Genomic DNA, 17,304 nt, shown 5'->3' with positions numbered 1-17,304 from the left:
AGAATTTCATCGTCACTTCAGCTTTTACCTAGGATTTTTTAAATATATTTGGCCCTTGATAAAGATACTTGGAAATAATTGAGTACAATGATGTACTCAGCAGATAAAATTACTATGGTTTGATACCACTAGTCCCTGGAGAAGTATAACTTCAGCTAAATGAACACTACTGCAATGAAACAAAGTTTAAAACAAAAAATTTATTGATCACCTATTCGGTACATTGTACTACAATAGACAGGTAACAATATCTTATTCAATTTTTCCTGTCATTGGCTTCCTAATAAAAAATATTGAAGAGCAACTGATGTTTAAGTAATACATGATTTTAAAAGTTATAAATCTTTTTTTAAATAAAATATGTTAAATTTTTAGGGGAAGTTAGGTGAATCCTTTGTAATAATAATTACCTACCAATTTATTTGCTACATAAAATTATATTTGAAATATCAGATTTTCTTAAGACAGATCATATTCATATAGAAATATATTTTAACCTAGCAGTACCTCTGATTGGTTGGATACATATTGCACATCTTTATATAGGACCTTTTAAATGAAGAAAATGCTCCCAAAAGAGAGCTATTTAGTTGATTATATTTCTAGAATTGGTAATTGAATAATTTTGGTTAAAACTTATCAGGAATGTAGCTGAACATTTTGTTAGTATATACAGATTAAAAAGTGATTATTGTCATTATTTGTACATTTTATTCTCTTAAATATAATTTCTTTTCTTAATACTCTAGTTTCCCACAATATTTGGGAAGATGTGCAAGGTATACTCAATTTAGGAGTATAAATGGAGTTATAAATCCCAAGAAATAGTCATTGTCACTAGCAGTAATTTTGTACTGCAACCACAAGGTAAGGTTTTTTTTAAAACTTTTTATAGTAAATTCTGCCAATGTAGAAATGTAATTGAGATCCAATTCTTACAAACTTTTTAAAGTTTATGTAGAAAAGTAAAATAAAGTAAAAATAACTTCCAAAAATGAAAAATATGTCCATTCTAAAACACTTTGTTATAACAGCATTCTCTACATAAGCTCAAGTGACAAACCATTACTTGCAGTTTCCAACCCAACGTAAATGATATGAAAATGCAAAAACTACTGGCACATACTTGTATATTGCTTTTCTTTTAAAGGCTATTAACATTAGCATAACTTCATTATTGATATTATAAATGTAGATCACTTATTTTAGCTAGCAGTATTCTAGTTGCTTTATTTGCAGATGCATTTGCAGCCTATATTCTTATAAATCCAGAGTTGTATTAAACATTCCAAGTTGATGGTGGGTTCCTTGGTCCTTTAGGTTTTGAAAAACGATTTGCAAAACCTGGGAACAAAAATAAAATTGAATGAAAAGAGAAATTTTTTTTTGTATAGAAATGAACACTTCGACTTGAGAGTATACTATAATAAATGCAAACACATGGATTTTTTCCAAAAGGCTATGCAGCATCTTTGATCAATTTAGTAATAGATTATAAAGGCATTATAGTAATTAATTTAAAGCTTAAATTATAACAATAGAATACTAATAACATTTTAAATTTGTAGTGTACTTAACAATGTAGAACGACGGTTATAATAGCCTTTGATAATTCAGTATACAATACCATTTACCTACATTTTTTTCCACCTACCACTCACCCAACAGAAAAACAAAACTGAGAAATTTCAATTTCACAAAAATAAGAACTATTACTTCCAACATTATTGTATTAAATCCAGTATACCTCTAAGTCAGCCCAGAAAGCCTTAAATTTATTAAGAGCTTATGTTTGAAAAGGTTAGAAAAAATAAACAGTCCTAAAAAATTAAGTAGTTAAGTAATCATTTTTATTTATCTTTCTTCCTCAAACTCACACCCCTTCCCCCCCCAAAAAAAGCAGTAGTATGAGGAAAGTTTTCATAACTAATGAAGGCTATTTCGGGATGCTTTCAAAAGATTTGCAGGTTGGTAATATTGGTTCTTTATCATCTCAGCCACATATTACTTTCCTTTTCTAAAATGGTAGTATATTTTCAAGGTATCTCACACTTAGCAACTTTAAGGGCTTAAATTAAGAAATGAAAGTTTTGAAATACAGAGGGAGAACAGAGAATGGAAAACTTGAAGACATTCCTAAACCTTTAATTACATCATCTTACAAAATGTCAGTATTATCATTTTACAGAACTGATGTAAGGATCAAATGAGATATTTATTTAAAAAGTCTCCAGCACAATGCCTGGCACATAGTAACTATTCAAATGTTGCTTAAATCCTTAAATCTGAACCTACAAAAATCTATACCAGAACTGGAAGAAGAGAGTAGGGAAGGGGAAAAGAAGATAATTTTTTAAAAAATCACTAAAATTAAATTTATTAATGGTGGTCGTAAAAAAAAAAATTGGGGGAGAGGGCACACAGCCTAGTTTATCCACACTTCTCTGAGTGGTAAGAAAGAAGATAGAAGGAAAACTACTTCAGATTAAATAGTTTCACATAATAGTCAAAATCATCCCATCAGTATAGATAGCTTGATTGTAACCCAAGTGGACTGAGAATAGAAGTAAGGACATATGAGGGTACTTCAAAAAGTGTGTGGAAAAATAGAATTAAAAGAATATTAATCTTTCCATGAACTTTTTGAAGACCCCTTGAATTATGTACGTACTGAGTATCTAAAATTTGAGGAATACCTCTCTTTCACTGGTCAACTCAATAGTTTAGAATAGTAGTGAGCTTCCTTTTTTGCATGTGTGCCAATTCATAAAAAATAAACCTTAACTACAAATTATTCCATTCAAATTTAAATATTTTTTCAAGAAATATATCCTTACAATTTATATTGCCTTCTGTATAAAAGGAAGCCAGTGAAAAAAAATAAGTGCTGCTTTTTAAGTAGGTAAAGTGTTCAAATCTAGGTATATTTGAGAAGCAACATGGAGGCAGCTCTCTAACATTTTATTCTCAGATTGCAGACTGTTGTAAAGTTAGGTGGGCCATGAGTTTCTCAAGTGGTATCAGCGATTTATGAAAATGAAGGAAGCAGAGAACATTTGTGTTCCAGGCAAAGTTGGGTGCCTTTTTTTTTTAGTTTATACAATATTTTGTATGAAGGTTTTTAAATGATTTCATACACATCATAACTTTATAAAATTATTCCTCTCTATACTGCATATACTTTTTAAAATACAACATTTTAAACCTTAGAGTTAATGAAATCTAAACAAAATTTTATGGCTAAAGAAATAGATCCAGAGATTCGTTCTTTGTCAAGGTGAGATAGGGACCATAACCCAGGTGTGGCAGAGATTGCTACCTGTCCACCAAAATCTTTCTTTGCTTCCTCCTCAGGAATAGAAGTGTATCTGGGCAGTTGTATCTGTCTGCCCAGCACTATTACATTTCCCAGTCTCTCTTGCAATTTAGTTATAGCATGTCTAAGTTCTCTTCAAAGGGAAATGTGAGGTGATGCAATGTTGCCACTTCTAGGCCAATGCCTTAAGACCAGAAGAGGAGGAAGAGGAGGCCACGCCTACTCCATGTTATTCTGTTTTTCTGCCACCTGCAATCTGGATGTGGCAGCAACCTAATTTTGACCATACAGATAAAGACAATACCATTGAGCAGCAGTTCTCAAAGCGTTGTCCAGGGAGTCTTGAGGGTCCCCTAGACCCTTTCAGGGGGTCTGCTTTTTGGTTAAGAATAATTTTTAGTAATAATATCCTACATTAATTGCTATACTTTTTAACAAAAAATTATAATATACTTGATACTACTTTAAATAGTATCATGAATATGTATCACATAGAATGATAGAATGCTTAAAATAATATAAAATTATCATTTTAAGTTTATGGCTTATACTTAGGGGCAATTGGGAAGCAATTCCTTTAAACTGTCGGAATTGTGCTTCATCTTCTACTGTTGAATGAGTTATATAAGATTAGACAGCAGCAATTGCTGTTTTTTAAAATCATATTTGCATATTTTTTATAACTTTGCTTTCGATATGAACTGAAATATTATAACATCTCATATTCATTTAGTACATGCCAGCACAATAATTTGGTTACCTAGCTTTATTTTCTGCATATTATAGACAATTCAGTCCTATGCAAAATGCTAAGAGGTAGCTGAGGTTAAAAATAAAAAGATAAATTGTGTAGAAAACAATATAAATATAAGGACCTATAATTGCAACCTTAAATTATATTTAAAGTTGTGTGTCTTATACTGTAAACAAATAATTCAGATAAATTTTCTAATTCTACTGTAAAATAACACACGTACCAAAATTCAGAAAAAAGCTGGAGTTATTTGACTGAACAGATTCTGCAGGCTTGCTTGGTGGGGAAGAGTTACAGATACCTGGAATCAAAAGAAAGACGGAAGGGAAAGAATGAAGATACACTCACATTACTGTTTATCAGATTGTACAATTGTTGAGATTAAACATTTCCTCCAGAGTAATTAATACTCTCAAACATATTCACTATCAAATGTTACCAAAATATAGGTGCTTACACATGGGTTGACACTATAATCTTCTCATTTGTGTGTGTGTGTACGTGTGTGGTTAGGGTTTCTTTTCTTTACAAACAGTAAAGCCCGACACTAAAGAAAATTACCAAAGGAATAAGATCCAATAAATCATGAATCAACTTCTTTGAGACGTTCACATTTTGGCTTTGGACTCCATCTTACTTTGTACTCTATCTGACTGCTGTTAGTCTGCTTTTGTTCTCCACACTAATTCATTCATGGCAAGTCTGTGATTTTTCTTACTCTATCCTCTACTTCTGAAATCTCTTTACTCCACTTTCCAGTGTACTTTTTTCCCCATTGTAGATTATTCTAATTTAGGCCCATAATCTCTCACAAGACACTATTCTAATTTATACCCATAATCTCCCCCAAGAGATGCTGCTTTGTTTTGCTATTTTAGTTACTTATAAGTAGGCTTAAAAATATATTTGTCTTCCCCGTACCTTAATATATTCATTTATCAGTTTCTGCTCAGTTTTTTTTTTCCTTTAAATTTTTATTTTGTCAGTATACAATGTGGTTGATTATTATGGCCCATCACCGAAACCTCCCTCCCTCCTCCCTCTCCCGCTTCTGCTCAGTTGTGAATACAATCCGGTGAACACTTGGTCCAAATTTTGCACAGGCATTAACTTGCAGTAAAAAAAGATAACTTCAAGTTTGCATAAACTTTGTAACAAAGAGCATATAAATGGGGAGAAATTATTATTCTCTCTTTTTTGTTTTCAACATTGTCAGAATGCAATATGAGAACTATATATATGTGTTTGTACATACACACCTTCCCCTTCCTGGAGGTACTTGAGTATGAATCATTAAAATACATAGTGAATTTCAATCAAATTCAATTAAAATACATATTTATTGAATACCTACTATGTGCCAAGCATTGGGCCAGCTATTGAGGACAGAAACATGAATACAAAGTGGATGAAGGTGAGGTAGTTCAGGAGATATCAATAATCTCTATACTGCATATGACCTAAGAGTTGTATATACCCTCAGAAAAAAAAACAATTGACCAAAAGGGGAATATTAATTTTTTACAAAAGAGGCAAAGATTCTGCTCATATATATCAGAGAGAACTGCTGTTTTGAATATTGGCTTGCCATAGATATTTTTATGCTGCCTACCCAGCATTCATTCCCTCTTCTCCTGATGATAGAACTTGAATTTTCCTTTAGGAAATCACCCCACCCCCAATTTTCAGTTCCTATGCTTCTGGTGTAGCTGAAGGAAATGACCTATATCTAGGGCTAATTTTCAGTTGGTATGTTGCCATGGTCACACCAGATGTGTAGGTCTGACCTCATTCCTAATTGGTCAGTGTCCACATGTAATGGTTGTTTAATATTAGGTATGACACTATCCTGCCTAATGAGAACATTGAATATACTGGCAATGTATTCAGGGATGGGCAAATGAACCAAACCAAGACAATCAGATCCAATCGGCCATAGTCATCAGACTGTTGCTTGAGCTGTTCTTTTCCATCATAAGCCTGAAACCACATGGTAAAAGCCTGCTTATGAGTGAGCTAACACAGAATGAAACAAAGCTGAGAAATATGAAATAAGAGATTAGGTTCTGATTACATCATTTGAGCCCTTGGTTACAAGCCAATAAATTCCCCATTTCTGCTTAAGTCAGCTTAAATTGGGTTTTCTGTCACTTGCAACTGAAGGATTTCTGAGCAATTAAAGTTTCCCACCAAAAGTTGGCATCAGGCATCATGGTTGACAGCTTCCACTCTTGCTACCAGCAGCCAGGATGATCTTTTTAAAAAACAGGGCATGTATCATCTCTGCCTAAAATACTTTTATGGCTTCCAATTACACTTAGAATAAACTCTAAACTATTTCATATGACCCATAAGAATCTAACTACTACTCCCCCATCTTTCCAGCCTCACCTTACTCCCCTCTCCTCTTTACTTACTACCCTGCAACTACAATGGCTTCCTTTGAGTTCCTATAACACCCCAAACTCTCACACCTAAGAGATTTTGTATACACTGTTCCTCTATCTGGAGTGCTCTTCTTCCCACTCTGCCTGGCTAGCTGCTCCTTTATGTCTCAGGTTCAGTTGTCACTTCCTTAGAAAGGGCTTCCTGGACAACTCATTCTAAAGTGGATCCTCTGTTATTCCCTGTCATACCTACCCTTTTGTTTTCTTTCCTAGCATTTATCACAGTGTCTTATTATGTATATGTTTGTGGATTATTTGTTTAATGTCTGAATCCCTCACTAGACTTAAGTTCCACAGAGTCAGAGCCCATACCTATTCTGTTCATCCAGTGCCTTGAAGAACCCCTTGGGCATAGTAGTCACAAATATTCATTGAATGAAGGAAGGAAGGAAAGAATGAATGAAAGACAGTAGGCTTAGTTGCTAGCTTAAAATGACAGATGAAGAATCCTAATTTCATTAAAAGTAGGATCAGCTTTAACTACAGACCAGTAAGAGATCCAGGCTACACTGAGAACATACGGAATTCTGGAGTTATGAACCATTTGGAAGGGGCAGAGGACACATATGCAAGTACAGGCAAATAAGTCTAAAGCTTCAGAATCAGTTTGGGGTGCCAGATATTGTTCATTTAAGTGCAAAAGACTGGAGGATAAAGATTGCTTTAAAAAATAGAAATACAGCACAGTTTAGATCCAGAGAATAACCTGGGAACTCTTACTTAGAAGTAAGACTCAAGTCTCTGAGAGTCCCACCATATCTCAAAGTTGTGCCCACCTAAATCTACCTGAAATTTCTGTTTCTCTGTGAAAAAAAGACAGAGTTGGAGCTAGAGTAAGAAAACTAGGTGTTTCATAAGCTAAGCTGATCTAACCAATCTTTGGCTGGCTATTCAAGTCACTCATTTCTTTGCTTTTTGCTATCTTATTTCCCCTGTTTACCACTATAATTTCCTTTTGGATTTTTTTTGTTTGTTTTTGTCCTTTTTGAGACCGGCTGCACCACGCTCAGCCAGTGAGCGCACTGGCCATCCCTATATAGGATCCGAACCCGCGGCAGGAGCGCTACTGGGCTCCCAGTACCACACTCTCCTGAGTGCGCCACGGGCTCGGCCCTATAATTTCCTTTTGAAATGTTTAAATCTCTTTGAGTGACTTTAGGGGAAAGGGTATATTTCCAACTTTACTTTAGCCATCATGGGTAAGAAATCAGTTCCTTACAGAAATCAAGTTTGATGGCAATGATAGCAAACTAGCTCAAGAATCTGGAGTTTATGAATAGGGAGATAAAGTGAAAACCTAGAAAAAGAGTAAGATTCTACTATAAATCTTCTTACTTAGAGTATATTTTAAATCAAGTTTTCTCAGTGCTCCTTGTCCCTTCCTATAGCACCAGTATAATACCAAGTAACTGATTGTTCCTTCATGATTAACCAGATGGATCAAATTTGTAAAAAGTATATCACCATGTTTTATGTATTTTGTATTTGTAAATAAGCATTTCTAAGATAATTTCCCACAGTTACAGTAGTCTTTGGGTTTTATTTTCATTAAAATATAGCAAAAATAGTAAGCAACAGACTTTCATTGCTAATAATACTTGGTAAAAATGGAAATGTGTCAACGCTTTGCTTACTTCATTAAATCAACACATTTGTTTCACAATATGCTTTGCTGTGGCTATTTTCAAAGAAAATGTATCTGAGTTTAGATTGCTGGGAATTTTAAATAACACACTTGTATGATAGCATCTTATGATGGGTAGAAAGTGCCAAACATTTTACTAATTATTATTCCTATCTATTAAACAGAAAACTTTCCATCACCTTACTCCCTGCCCAATAGTAGCATTGTGGAGCCCAGCAAAGTACAAGACCTAGGGGAGATTGTTCTGATCCACAGGACCCTAGGGAGGCTCTGTTTAGGAATATTATTAATTTTTTTCTCAGAGTGGTTATATAGAGAAAAATTACATAATTCTGAAAGTGATATATATTCTAAAAAAATAAGTACAAAGAAACTTACTCTTTTTCATGTTTCGCAAAATTTTCAAACTCTACAGAAGTGAAGAAAGGGAAAATGTTAGTTTTTCCTGTGAAATCCAAAATACTTTAATCAAGTAGAAATATAGAGTTAAGTCAAAAGGATTAATTTCCTTAAAAATAGCCATGAAAATGCACAGTTATTTTTCCATCTTGCCATTTTTAATTCAGTGCAAAATCTTCACTTGATTTTATCTTGCTATTTTTTCCACCCATACAGATGTATCAGTACATATTCAGACATGATGTTGTCAGAATACCAGGGGAAAAAATGAAGTTCTTATCTCTCTCCTTTATTAGGACCATTCTAGAACCCAAAATGGCTCCTGAATATGGATGTGATACATAGCGATTCCCATTCCAGCCAAGAATTTTTGTCGATCATATTCTGTACTCAGTTTACTAAGCCCCACTTCCATACTGTTAGCTGTGCTACTTCCTTCTCCCTTCTTTCAGCAAACCTATGTCCTCTGCCTCCTTTATGGTGGAATCTAACTATCTTTTCCAGGAACCTACCCAAATTTCTTCTTTACTCCACATTTCCTCAGCATGTATATTTTTAATCTGCTCAATGGGAATCTATTCTTGATAATTTTCATGTTGTTTCTCATATAGGCATTTTGTTCCAACAGACTAACTATACTTTTTTAAAGAGTAGATAGATGTCCTTTATGACACTTCTGTTTTCCTAACACCTAACAGAAAGGACTCTTCCACAAAATAGAGACTTAATAAATTCTTTTTTTTTGTAAAATTTTTAGATTTTTAAAAAATATATAATTCATTTACAATTCAAAAAACCCTAGTAAAAATGCTCCCATTCTTGTCCTCCAACTACCCTTCCCCTGTAAATAAATAATCACTGTTTATGTATCCTTCAGACTTACTTATGAGTATGTAAGTAAATACACATATAAATCATATTTCCCCCTTTTAAGAAAAAGCTAGTAAATTATAAATAAATATACTGCGAGTCCTTATTCTTTTTTTTAGCTGCATAGTATTCCATTATATGGATATATCATGATTTATGACTTGGTTAATCATTTCCCCTAATGATTAACATTAATATTATTCCAGTCATCTGCTCTTTTAAATAATGCTGCAATCAATGCATGTTATTTCATGTATGTGCAAACATATTTGTAGGATAAATTCCTAGAAGTGAAATTGTTAGTTCAAAGGTTTTATGCATTTGTAATTTTGATATTGCTAAATTGCTCTCTATAGAAATTGTACCACTTAACATTCCCACCAACAATATAGGAGTGTGCTTATTTCCCCATAGCCTTCCTAACAGAAAGTGTAATCAAGTTTTGGAATTTGCCATTCTGATAGATGAAAAACAATGTGTCACTGTGGTTTTAATTTGTATTTCTCTTATTATGAATGAGGTTGAACATATTAAATGTTTAAAGGGCAGACCATGCTCATTTATTTTCTTTGAACTATCTGATCACATATTTTTGTCCATTTTTATTTTAGGGTTATTATTTTCTGTGAATTTCTATGAGCTCTTTTTATATTAGAGAAATAACCCCTTTGGCTATGATGCCAGTTGTAGATATTTTTTTCTCCAATTTGTTCTTTATCTTTTGATTTTTAAGATGATTTTTTTTGTCATGCAGAAATTTTTCTATTTTATTTAGTTGAATTTATGTATCTCTTTTCTATGGATTCTGGATTTTGAATCATAGTTATAAAGATCCTTCATACTCCCAGGTTATAAAGGAATCTTTCCAAGTGTTTTGATAATTCTATGGATTCAGGTTTTTATTTTATTTTATTTTTTAACATTTAAATCTTTTAGCCATCTGTAATTTATCCTGGTGTAGATGTGAGGGGTAGATCCTACTTTATTTTCCCAGGTGGTTATCTATTTGATCCAACAACAAATTTGAGTTACCACCTTCATCATACACTAAATTTCTACATATATTTGGATCTATTTCTGGGCTTTGTCTTCTATTTTGTTGGTATGTGTTTCTTTTCATATACTAATATCATACCATTTTAATTATTGAGACTTTACAATGTTTTAATATCTGGTAAGGCTACCTTCATTTCATTGGTTTTATTTTTATTTTAATTAATTTGTTTGCAGTTTTCTGGCTATTCTTGCTCTTTTTGCCACCCTATATGAACTTTGGATAAGTTTGTCTCATTCCAGGAATAAACAAGTTGTTTATTCAGCATCTTTTAAATTTATAAATCAATCTTAGGAGAAATAAATTCTTAAGTTGCATTTTTTCCTTCTTTTTTTCTTTTATTAATTTTGATTGTTGTGAAATAAAAAATCAGTTTTAGTAAAGATATTTAATCTAATTTTCCATCTTAATGCTTGGGAGGGGAGAAACCTTCAGTAATGGAAAGCCTCTGGCATGTTTCCTAAAACTCCCATCTTCTTTACCTTACTCCTTGTGAAACCTTTTCCAGGAGTCTTCAATGTCTGCTTTGAAGATGTTGAATTTTCCATGTGGTCAGGACATCTAGTAGAATAAGTTTCTATAGATTGGGGCTGCATACCTTTAAAAAAAAAAAAAAAAGGAGGGGGGAAGACAAAAAGTTTTGTTGCATAGCTTCTTAAGCCTTTGGGTTATATTTAGGTATATATTTAGTAATTTTTAGCTTGGCTTTTTTAGGCACTATTTTTGCTTTACATTATAGGCTTTTAAAATGTATTCTTTTATTTAATCATTTTTCCATTTAGGTCCTACTTTATTGTTAACCTTTTAACATCCTCAGTTTTATAACTTTTTTGAAGAGAAAGTACAGCCACTTACAATCTTCATCAGCAAGAAAGAAGGACTCTAGGGTTCTTTCTGGGAGTGGAGGTGGGGGGGAAGAAGAACCATCTTGATGTAGATCTGTGATAAGAAGAGTATATAACAGAGTAAAAGCATTAATCAATTAAAAGTCATAAATCAAGACTCTTTTTGGCTTTGTATAATTTTTCTAATTAATCAACCTTTACCTACAGCCACCAAATAAAAATTATTGGAACAATGAGTAGAGCCTCAAGAACTCTGTTCTTCCACATCTTTAGCCAATCAGCTTATGATTCATAAAAAATCTATAGTTCACTTGCAGAAGTATTCTTCCAAAGAAACTGAAACTGAATTTAATCAAGCTTTGAGATCTAATTACCATTTTACAGGAAATCCTGGGGATAGAGGAACATGTTAAGTAAAATCATGAGGATACAATTAATCAAATCCAGAATGTCAAGCAGTCTTTAGAATGAATGACACACTCTTTTCAACAAATAAATGGTATGATAAAATAGAAAAAAGAAAGAACTGTTACAGATTTAAAAAGACTTAAGAAACAAACCAAATGCAATGTGTAGACTTTGAATCCAGATTCAAATAAACCACCTGTAAAAAGATATTTTGGAGACAATTGGAGAAAATTGAACACAGTCTGGATATTAGATAATATTGAAGAATTATTGTTAATTTTTTGGTGTAATAATGCTATCATGATAGGATTAAAATATGTTTGAAATTTTCTGTAATAAAGGATTTTAAATAATGGAGCCATTTTCCCATGATGTAAACTCCTAAAGATCCAGATAGTATTCTATCTGCATAAGCTGCTCATTATACAGTGCTGAGTGTTATTATATACTCTATTAATGCCTTTTGAAAATGAAAATGCAATTAAGTACTACAGCTTCACCTGTCATTGGTTATTGTGTTTTTTTAGGCCTTAGAATGTGTCTATAAAATAAGTTGTCTTGTTTATTTTCTTATATGCTGGGTAATATGCAAAAAGACAGTACTTATTTCCAGTGCTGAATATAATAACTGGCATACAGGCATTTAATAACCCACAATGCCTATTCCTTACTGTATTAAATCTAATTCCCCTTGTTTAGCTTTGTGTTTAAAATACATGTAAGATTTTCCATTAGTGACATTTAGTGCATTTGCAGTATTGTGCAACCATCACCACTATCTAGTTCCACAACATTTTTCATTACCCAAAAGGAAACTCCACACCCATTATAATAGTCACTCACTATTCCCTCCTTCCCCCAGCCCCTGGCAAGCACAAATCTACTTTCTGTCTTTATGGATTTTCCTATTTTGGATATTTCCTTCGACTAGCTCTTAAATCCTTCAGAATCTTGCCACATCTTATCTACCCAAATTTATTTTCTATGTTTCACAAACTAGAACTTCTATTGCAATAAAAATAACCTACTCACCATTTCTCTGTACACATCATGCTCATTCTACCTTTGAGTCATTGTTAGGCTGATCCCTGCTCCTGGAATTCCCTCCTCTTTTCTCTCTGTCTATCCAAATTCTTTAAAGTTCTTTCTTCTACTCAATGAAGACTTTCATACCCACTCCAGTAATATCATCCCATTTTTCCAGACTCCTGGTGATTATAATCAGTGCCACACAGATTATCACTTAATGGTTTTATGTGGGTGTTAATTTTATCTACCCAATTTGAATATAAGCATTAAATAGTACTTTTTAAAATATATCCTGCTTATTCTAACACTGTGTAAGGTACACAAAACTTGCTTACCTAATGCTTATTTAATGATTAGATAACAAAAATTATAATAGATAATATTTAATGAGAGTTTATTATTTGACAAGCACTGTGCTAAAAGCTTTATATGCATATCTCACTGAATGCTCACAGAAATCCTCCGAGTTCTATTATCCTCATTTTACATATGAGAAAAATTGAAAATTAAAGAAAGTATATAATTTAATCAAGGTTATGCACATTCATAATTCTTGGTAGACTGGGGATTTGTCCTTTTTTTTTTTTTTTTTCTGTGACCGGTAAGGGGATCGCAACCCTTGGCTTGGTGTCGCCTGCACCGCGCTCAGCCAGTGAGCACACCAGCCATCCCTATATAGGATCCGAACCCGCAGCGGGAGCGCCACTGCGCTCCCAGCACCACACTCTCCTGAGTGCGCCACAGGGCCGGCCTAGACTGGGGATTTGAACCAAAGCTTTTTGAATCCAAAGACCATGCTATTTTATCTCCATATTATATTAGCTGTTTGTGTGTTTGAATAATATGATAATATGAATTAACATGTTAATGGCTACTACCTGTGATAATATATGCAACTACTACCTGTGATGATATATGCAAAGTACCTATAAGTGCCCAATAAATTTTAGCTGTTGTTATTATTCAATGAATAAAACAAGCAAAGTTCAGGAAAGTACTAGAGAAGCAACAGCAAGTTAAAGAACTAAGTGACCAGAAGTAATTTTTTAGACTTACGCTGTTAGCAATGGTAAAACCTATATAATGGAAATGCTGTACAATTTTAAAGGATTCTATCTGAAATAATTTTTAAAGGGTTTTATATTAAAAAACAGAATTCTAAAATACTCTCTTTACCTTGCCCTTGACAAAACAAAATTTCTAGTTTGGGAAAACCAGAAATAAATCAATAAATAGCAGCAGCTATTATGGCAACCTGTCGCCTCCTGAGGTGAATTATTCTAAACTTAATGAGCCATTCTTACAGTACAAATTCTTGGGGCTAAATGTCATCTGAAGCCAAGAGAAATTTTTACCTGATTTGGGACTCCGAAGTTTTACACTCTAAGAGAAAAAATCAGGAAAAGGAAAAAAAGAATATTTACACAAATTATACAAGTTCAAAGCAATAAATGGCATTTTTGAAATTACATTTCATATACTTATAGAGATAGTTATGAAACATACACCCTATTTTTCCTAATTTACAAGTGTGCTGAATTATGAAGAAGCATCCTTAACTCTAAAAGTGATCTTTAGATCCTGTGGCAATTAGTCCTAAATTGATCCCCTCTGACTTATTTCTTTCCTAGTCAGAAAATTTCCCTGAAAATTTAATTGGAATTAAGTTGTTGAAATTGAAGTTACTTCAAGACGTTGTAAAAGGAGTAATTGTTCTTTCCTGTGGAAATTGTTAAGATAAACATCATTACATGTGTGCATATTATTAACAATAATAATAATAATAATAATAGTCATTAAAATGGTAATTTAAAAGGTAGATTATATTTGCCTACCAGTATTGCAACTGTAGGCACTTTAAAAAGTGTTTTTTAATTACTTTTTTGATCTCTGAAATATTAAGATAGTTGGTTCACAGAGTATATAGAAACACATAACAGACTGTCAGAAGTGTAGATTTTTCTTCCATAAGCAGGAAACATTATTCCAAAAAGCTTATCTTAAATAATATGCATATGTGTCATTCCAAAAATGACTCTCTGTAATACATTATCACATCCAACATGATACAGCCTACTAAATGACTACTGTGAACAAGCTACCTACTTATGAAACATTTATTTTGCCTTAACTGTCCTTCAAGGATCAGCTCAAATGTTTCCTCTAATTCTTCCTTGATCACTTTCAACCTTAAGGAGCACCCATACTTCTGAATCTCTTTATCTTTCACATGGCATTAATCATATTGCCTCATATTGCCTATAAATATAGACAAAAATAAAGATTTGTGTACACATTTTATATCTTCACTGCAAGACTATATAAATTTCTTATGGGCAAGAATTGTCTTAGACATCTTTTTTATCCACATCCTCTAGCACATTGTTTTATATTAAGTATCTGCTTAATATTTATTGAATGATAGGTGTTAAAAACAGAAGGAGTAGAACTACAGTCTGTTGAATCCAAATAAGTAGAATCAGAAAAAATGTTACTGACCTTGCTTGGTCTGAGCCTTACAGAGTCAGCAAGTTTCTTTGATTCAGATGTTCCGCTCCATTCCTGTGATGTTCCAATTTTTACATTCACAGTGGGAGATAAGGATTTGTTGTTTCCAAAAACAATTGGTGGGAATTCTCCTGGAAGAAAGTGAATATGGTCCAATTCTTAGGTGTGCTGTTATTCTTTTAGAACAATGTTGGTCAGCAATAGTACACAGAACAATGAAAGGACCTGAAAAGTAATCTAGTTAATCCACACTTTATTTTATACTTACTGAACTGTACTCACCAGCTTCCTCTACCACAATAAAAGATTCAGGAGTCCGTTTAGGAAGTGGAGGGGGGATTTCATCATCTGTCCTTGGATAAGTTGCTATCCAAAATGTCAGAGATATAATCACAATTTTTAATTAGAACAATACAAAGGAAATTCTTATATTATAATCTAATCTTAAATATAAATTGTTTTTATTTTTATTTATTTTTTATATATTTTTTAAAATTTATCAATATACAATGTAGGTTATTTTCACACCAATTCCTCCTTTTCCCCCCTCTCCTCCTTCACCCTCCCATCAACATCATATCTATTCCCTTATCTTAACAAGTTCAAGGAATTATTGTGATTGTTGTATCTTTCTTTTTTCTCTCCCCATTTATTTGTTTGTATATTTATTTATTTATTTTCATTAGCTCCCACATATAAATGAGAACATGTGGTATTTCTCTTTCTGTGCCTGGCTTATTTCATCTAATATAATTTTCTCTAAGTCCATCCATGTTGCTGTGAATGGTAGTATTTCATTCTTTTTTATAGCAGAGTAGTATTCCATTGTGTAGATATACCACATTTTCCTTATCCAGTCATCTGATGATGGGCATTTAGGCTGGTACCAACTCTTGGCTATTGTAAATAGTGCTACAATAAACATGGCATAAAAACAGACACACAGACCAGTGGAACAGAATAGAGAACCCAGAAATCAATCCACACACCTACAGCCATCTGATCTTTGACAAAGGCACCAAGAACACACACTGAGGAAGAGACTGCCTCTTCAGTAAATGGTGCTGGAAAACTTGGACATCCATATGTAAAAGAATGAAACTAAACTCATACCTCTTGCCATATACCAAAATCAACTCAAAATGGATTAAAGAATTAAATATACATCCTGAAACAATAAAACTCCTAAAAGAAAACATAGGGGAAACACTTCAGGAAGTAGGGTTGGGTATAGACTTTGTGAATATGACCCCAAAAGCACAGGTAACCAAAGGAAAAGTAAACAAATGGGATTATATCAAACTGAAAAGCTTCTGCACAGCAAAAGAAACAATAAACAGAGCAAAAAGACAACCAACAGATTGGGAGAAAATATTTGCAAAATATATATCTGACAAAGGATAAATATCCAGAATATACACGGAATTCAAACAGCTTAGCAAAAAAACAAGTAACCCAATTTAAAAAATGGGCAAAGGAGATGAACAGGCATTTCTCAAAGGAAGATATATAAATGGCCACAGACACATGAAAAGATGCTCAACATCACTCAGCATTCGAGAAATGCAAATCAAAACCACTTTGAGATATCATCTCACTCCAGTTAAGATGGCTAATATCCCAAAGATTGAAAATAATAAATGCTGGTGAGGATGCAGAGAAAAGGGAACCCTGCTACACTGTTGATGGGACTGCAAAATGGTGCAGCCTCTATGGAAAATGATATGGAGGTTCCTCAAACAATTACAGATAGATCTACCATATGACCCAGCTATCCCACTGCTGGCTATATACCCAAAGGAATGGAAATCATCATGTTGAAGGGACACCTGTATTCCCATGTTTAATCTTAAATGCAAATTTAACAGAATTTATATTTAATTTATATTAAAGCAGCTTTAACAATAGTTAAGCCGGTACATATTTACTCAATGAAAAATCAAAAAAAAATTCTCTTAAGGTGCAAATCCAGGAGGTTTTTTTTTTTTTTTTTTTTTTTTCTTTTGTCTTTTTCCGTGCCCGGCAATGG

The 17,304-nt window shown here is 33.0% G+C and overlaps 1 protein-coding gene across 3 annotated transcripts in view; it reads right to left on the bottom strand.

Annotated features, from left to right (window-relative positions):
• Positions 1-183: 183 nt before the first annotated feature.
• The window catches only part of PTPN22 (protein tyrosine phosphatase, non-receptor type 22 (lymphoid)), a 53,031-nt gene continuing 35,910 nt past the window's right edge, over positions 184-17,304 (bottom strand). For 2 of the 3 annotated variants that reach the window (XM_008574468.1, XM_008574470.1), the window contains 8 exons: positions 15,558-15,641; positions 15,267-15,406; positions 14,123-14,150; positions 11,341-11,424; positions 10,968-11,083; positions 8,541-8,571; positions 4,294-4,371; positions 184-1,344 (listed from right to left, as the gene is read on the bottom strand). In XM_008574468.1, coding sequence (XP_008572690.1) covers positions 1,280-1,344; positions 4,294-4,371; positions 8,541-8,571; positions 10,968-11,083; positions 11,341-11,424; positions 14,123-14,150; positions 15,267-15,406; positions 15,558-15,641 — 626 coding nt within the window. In that variant the 3' untranslated portion in view covers positions 184-1,279. The remainder of the gene's footprint in view (positions 1,345-4,293; positions 4,372-8,540; positions 8,572-10,967; positions 11,084-11,340; positions 11,425-14,122; positions 14,151-15,266; positions 15,407-15,557; positions 15,642-17,304) is intronic. The other variant, XM_008574469.1, reaches the window with a different exon arrangement.

The sequence above is a fragment of the Galeopterus variegatus genome, unplaced genomic scaffold (assembly GCF_000696425.1).
Source record: "Galeopterus variegatus unplaced genomic scaffold, G_variegatus-3.0.2 Scaffold1052, whole genome shotgun sequence".
Lineage (NCBI taxonomy): Eukaryota > Metazoa > Chordata > Mammalia > Dermoptera > Cynocephalidae > Galeopterus > Galeopterus variegatus.
This window is presented reverse-complemented; position numbering and strand designations above follow the sequence as displayed.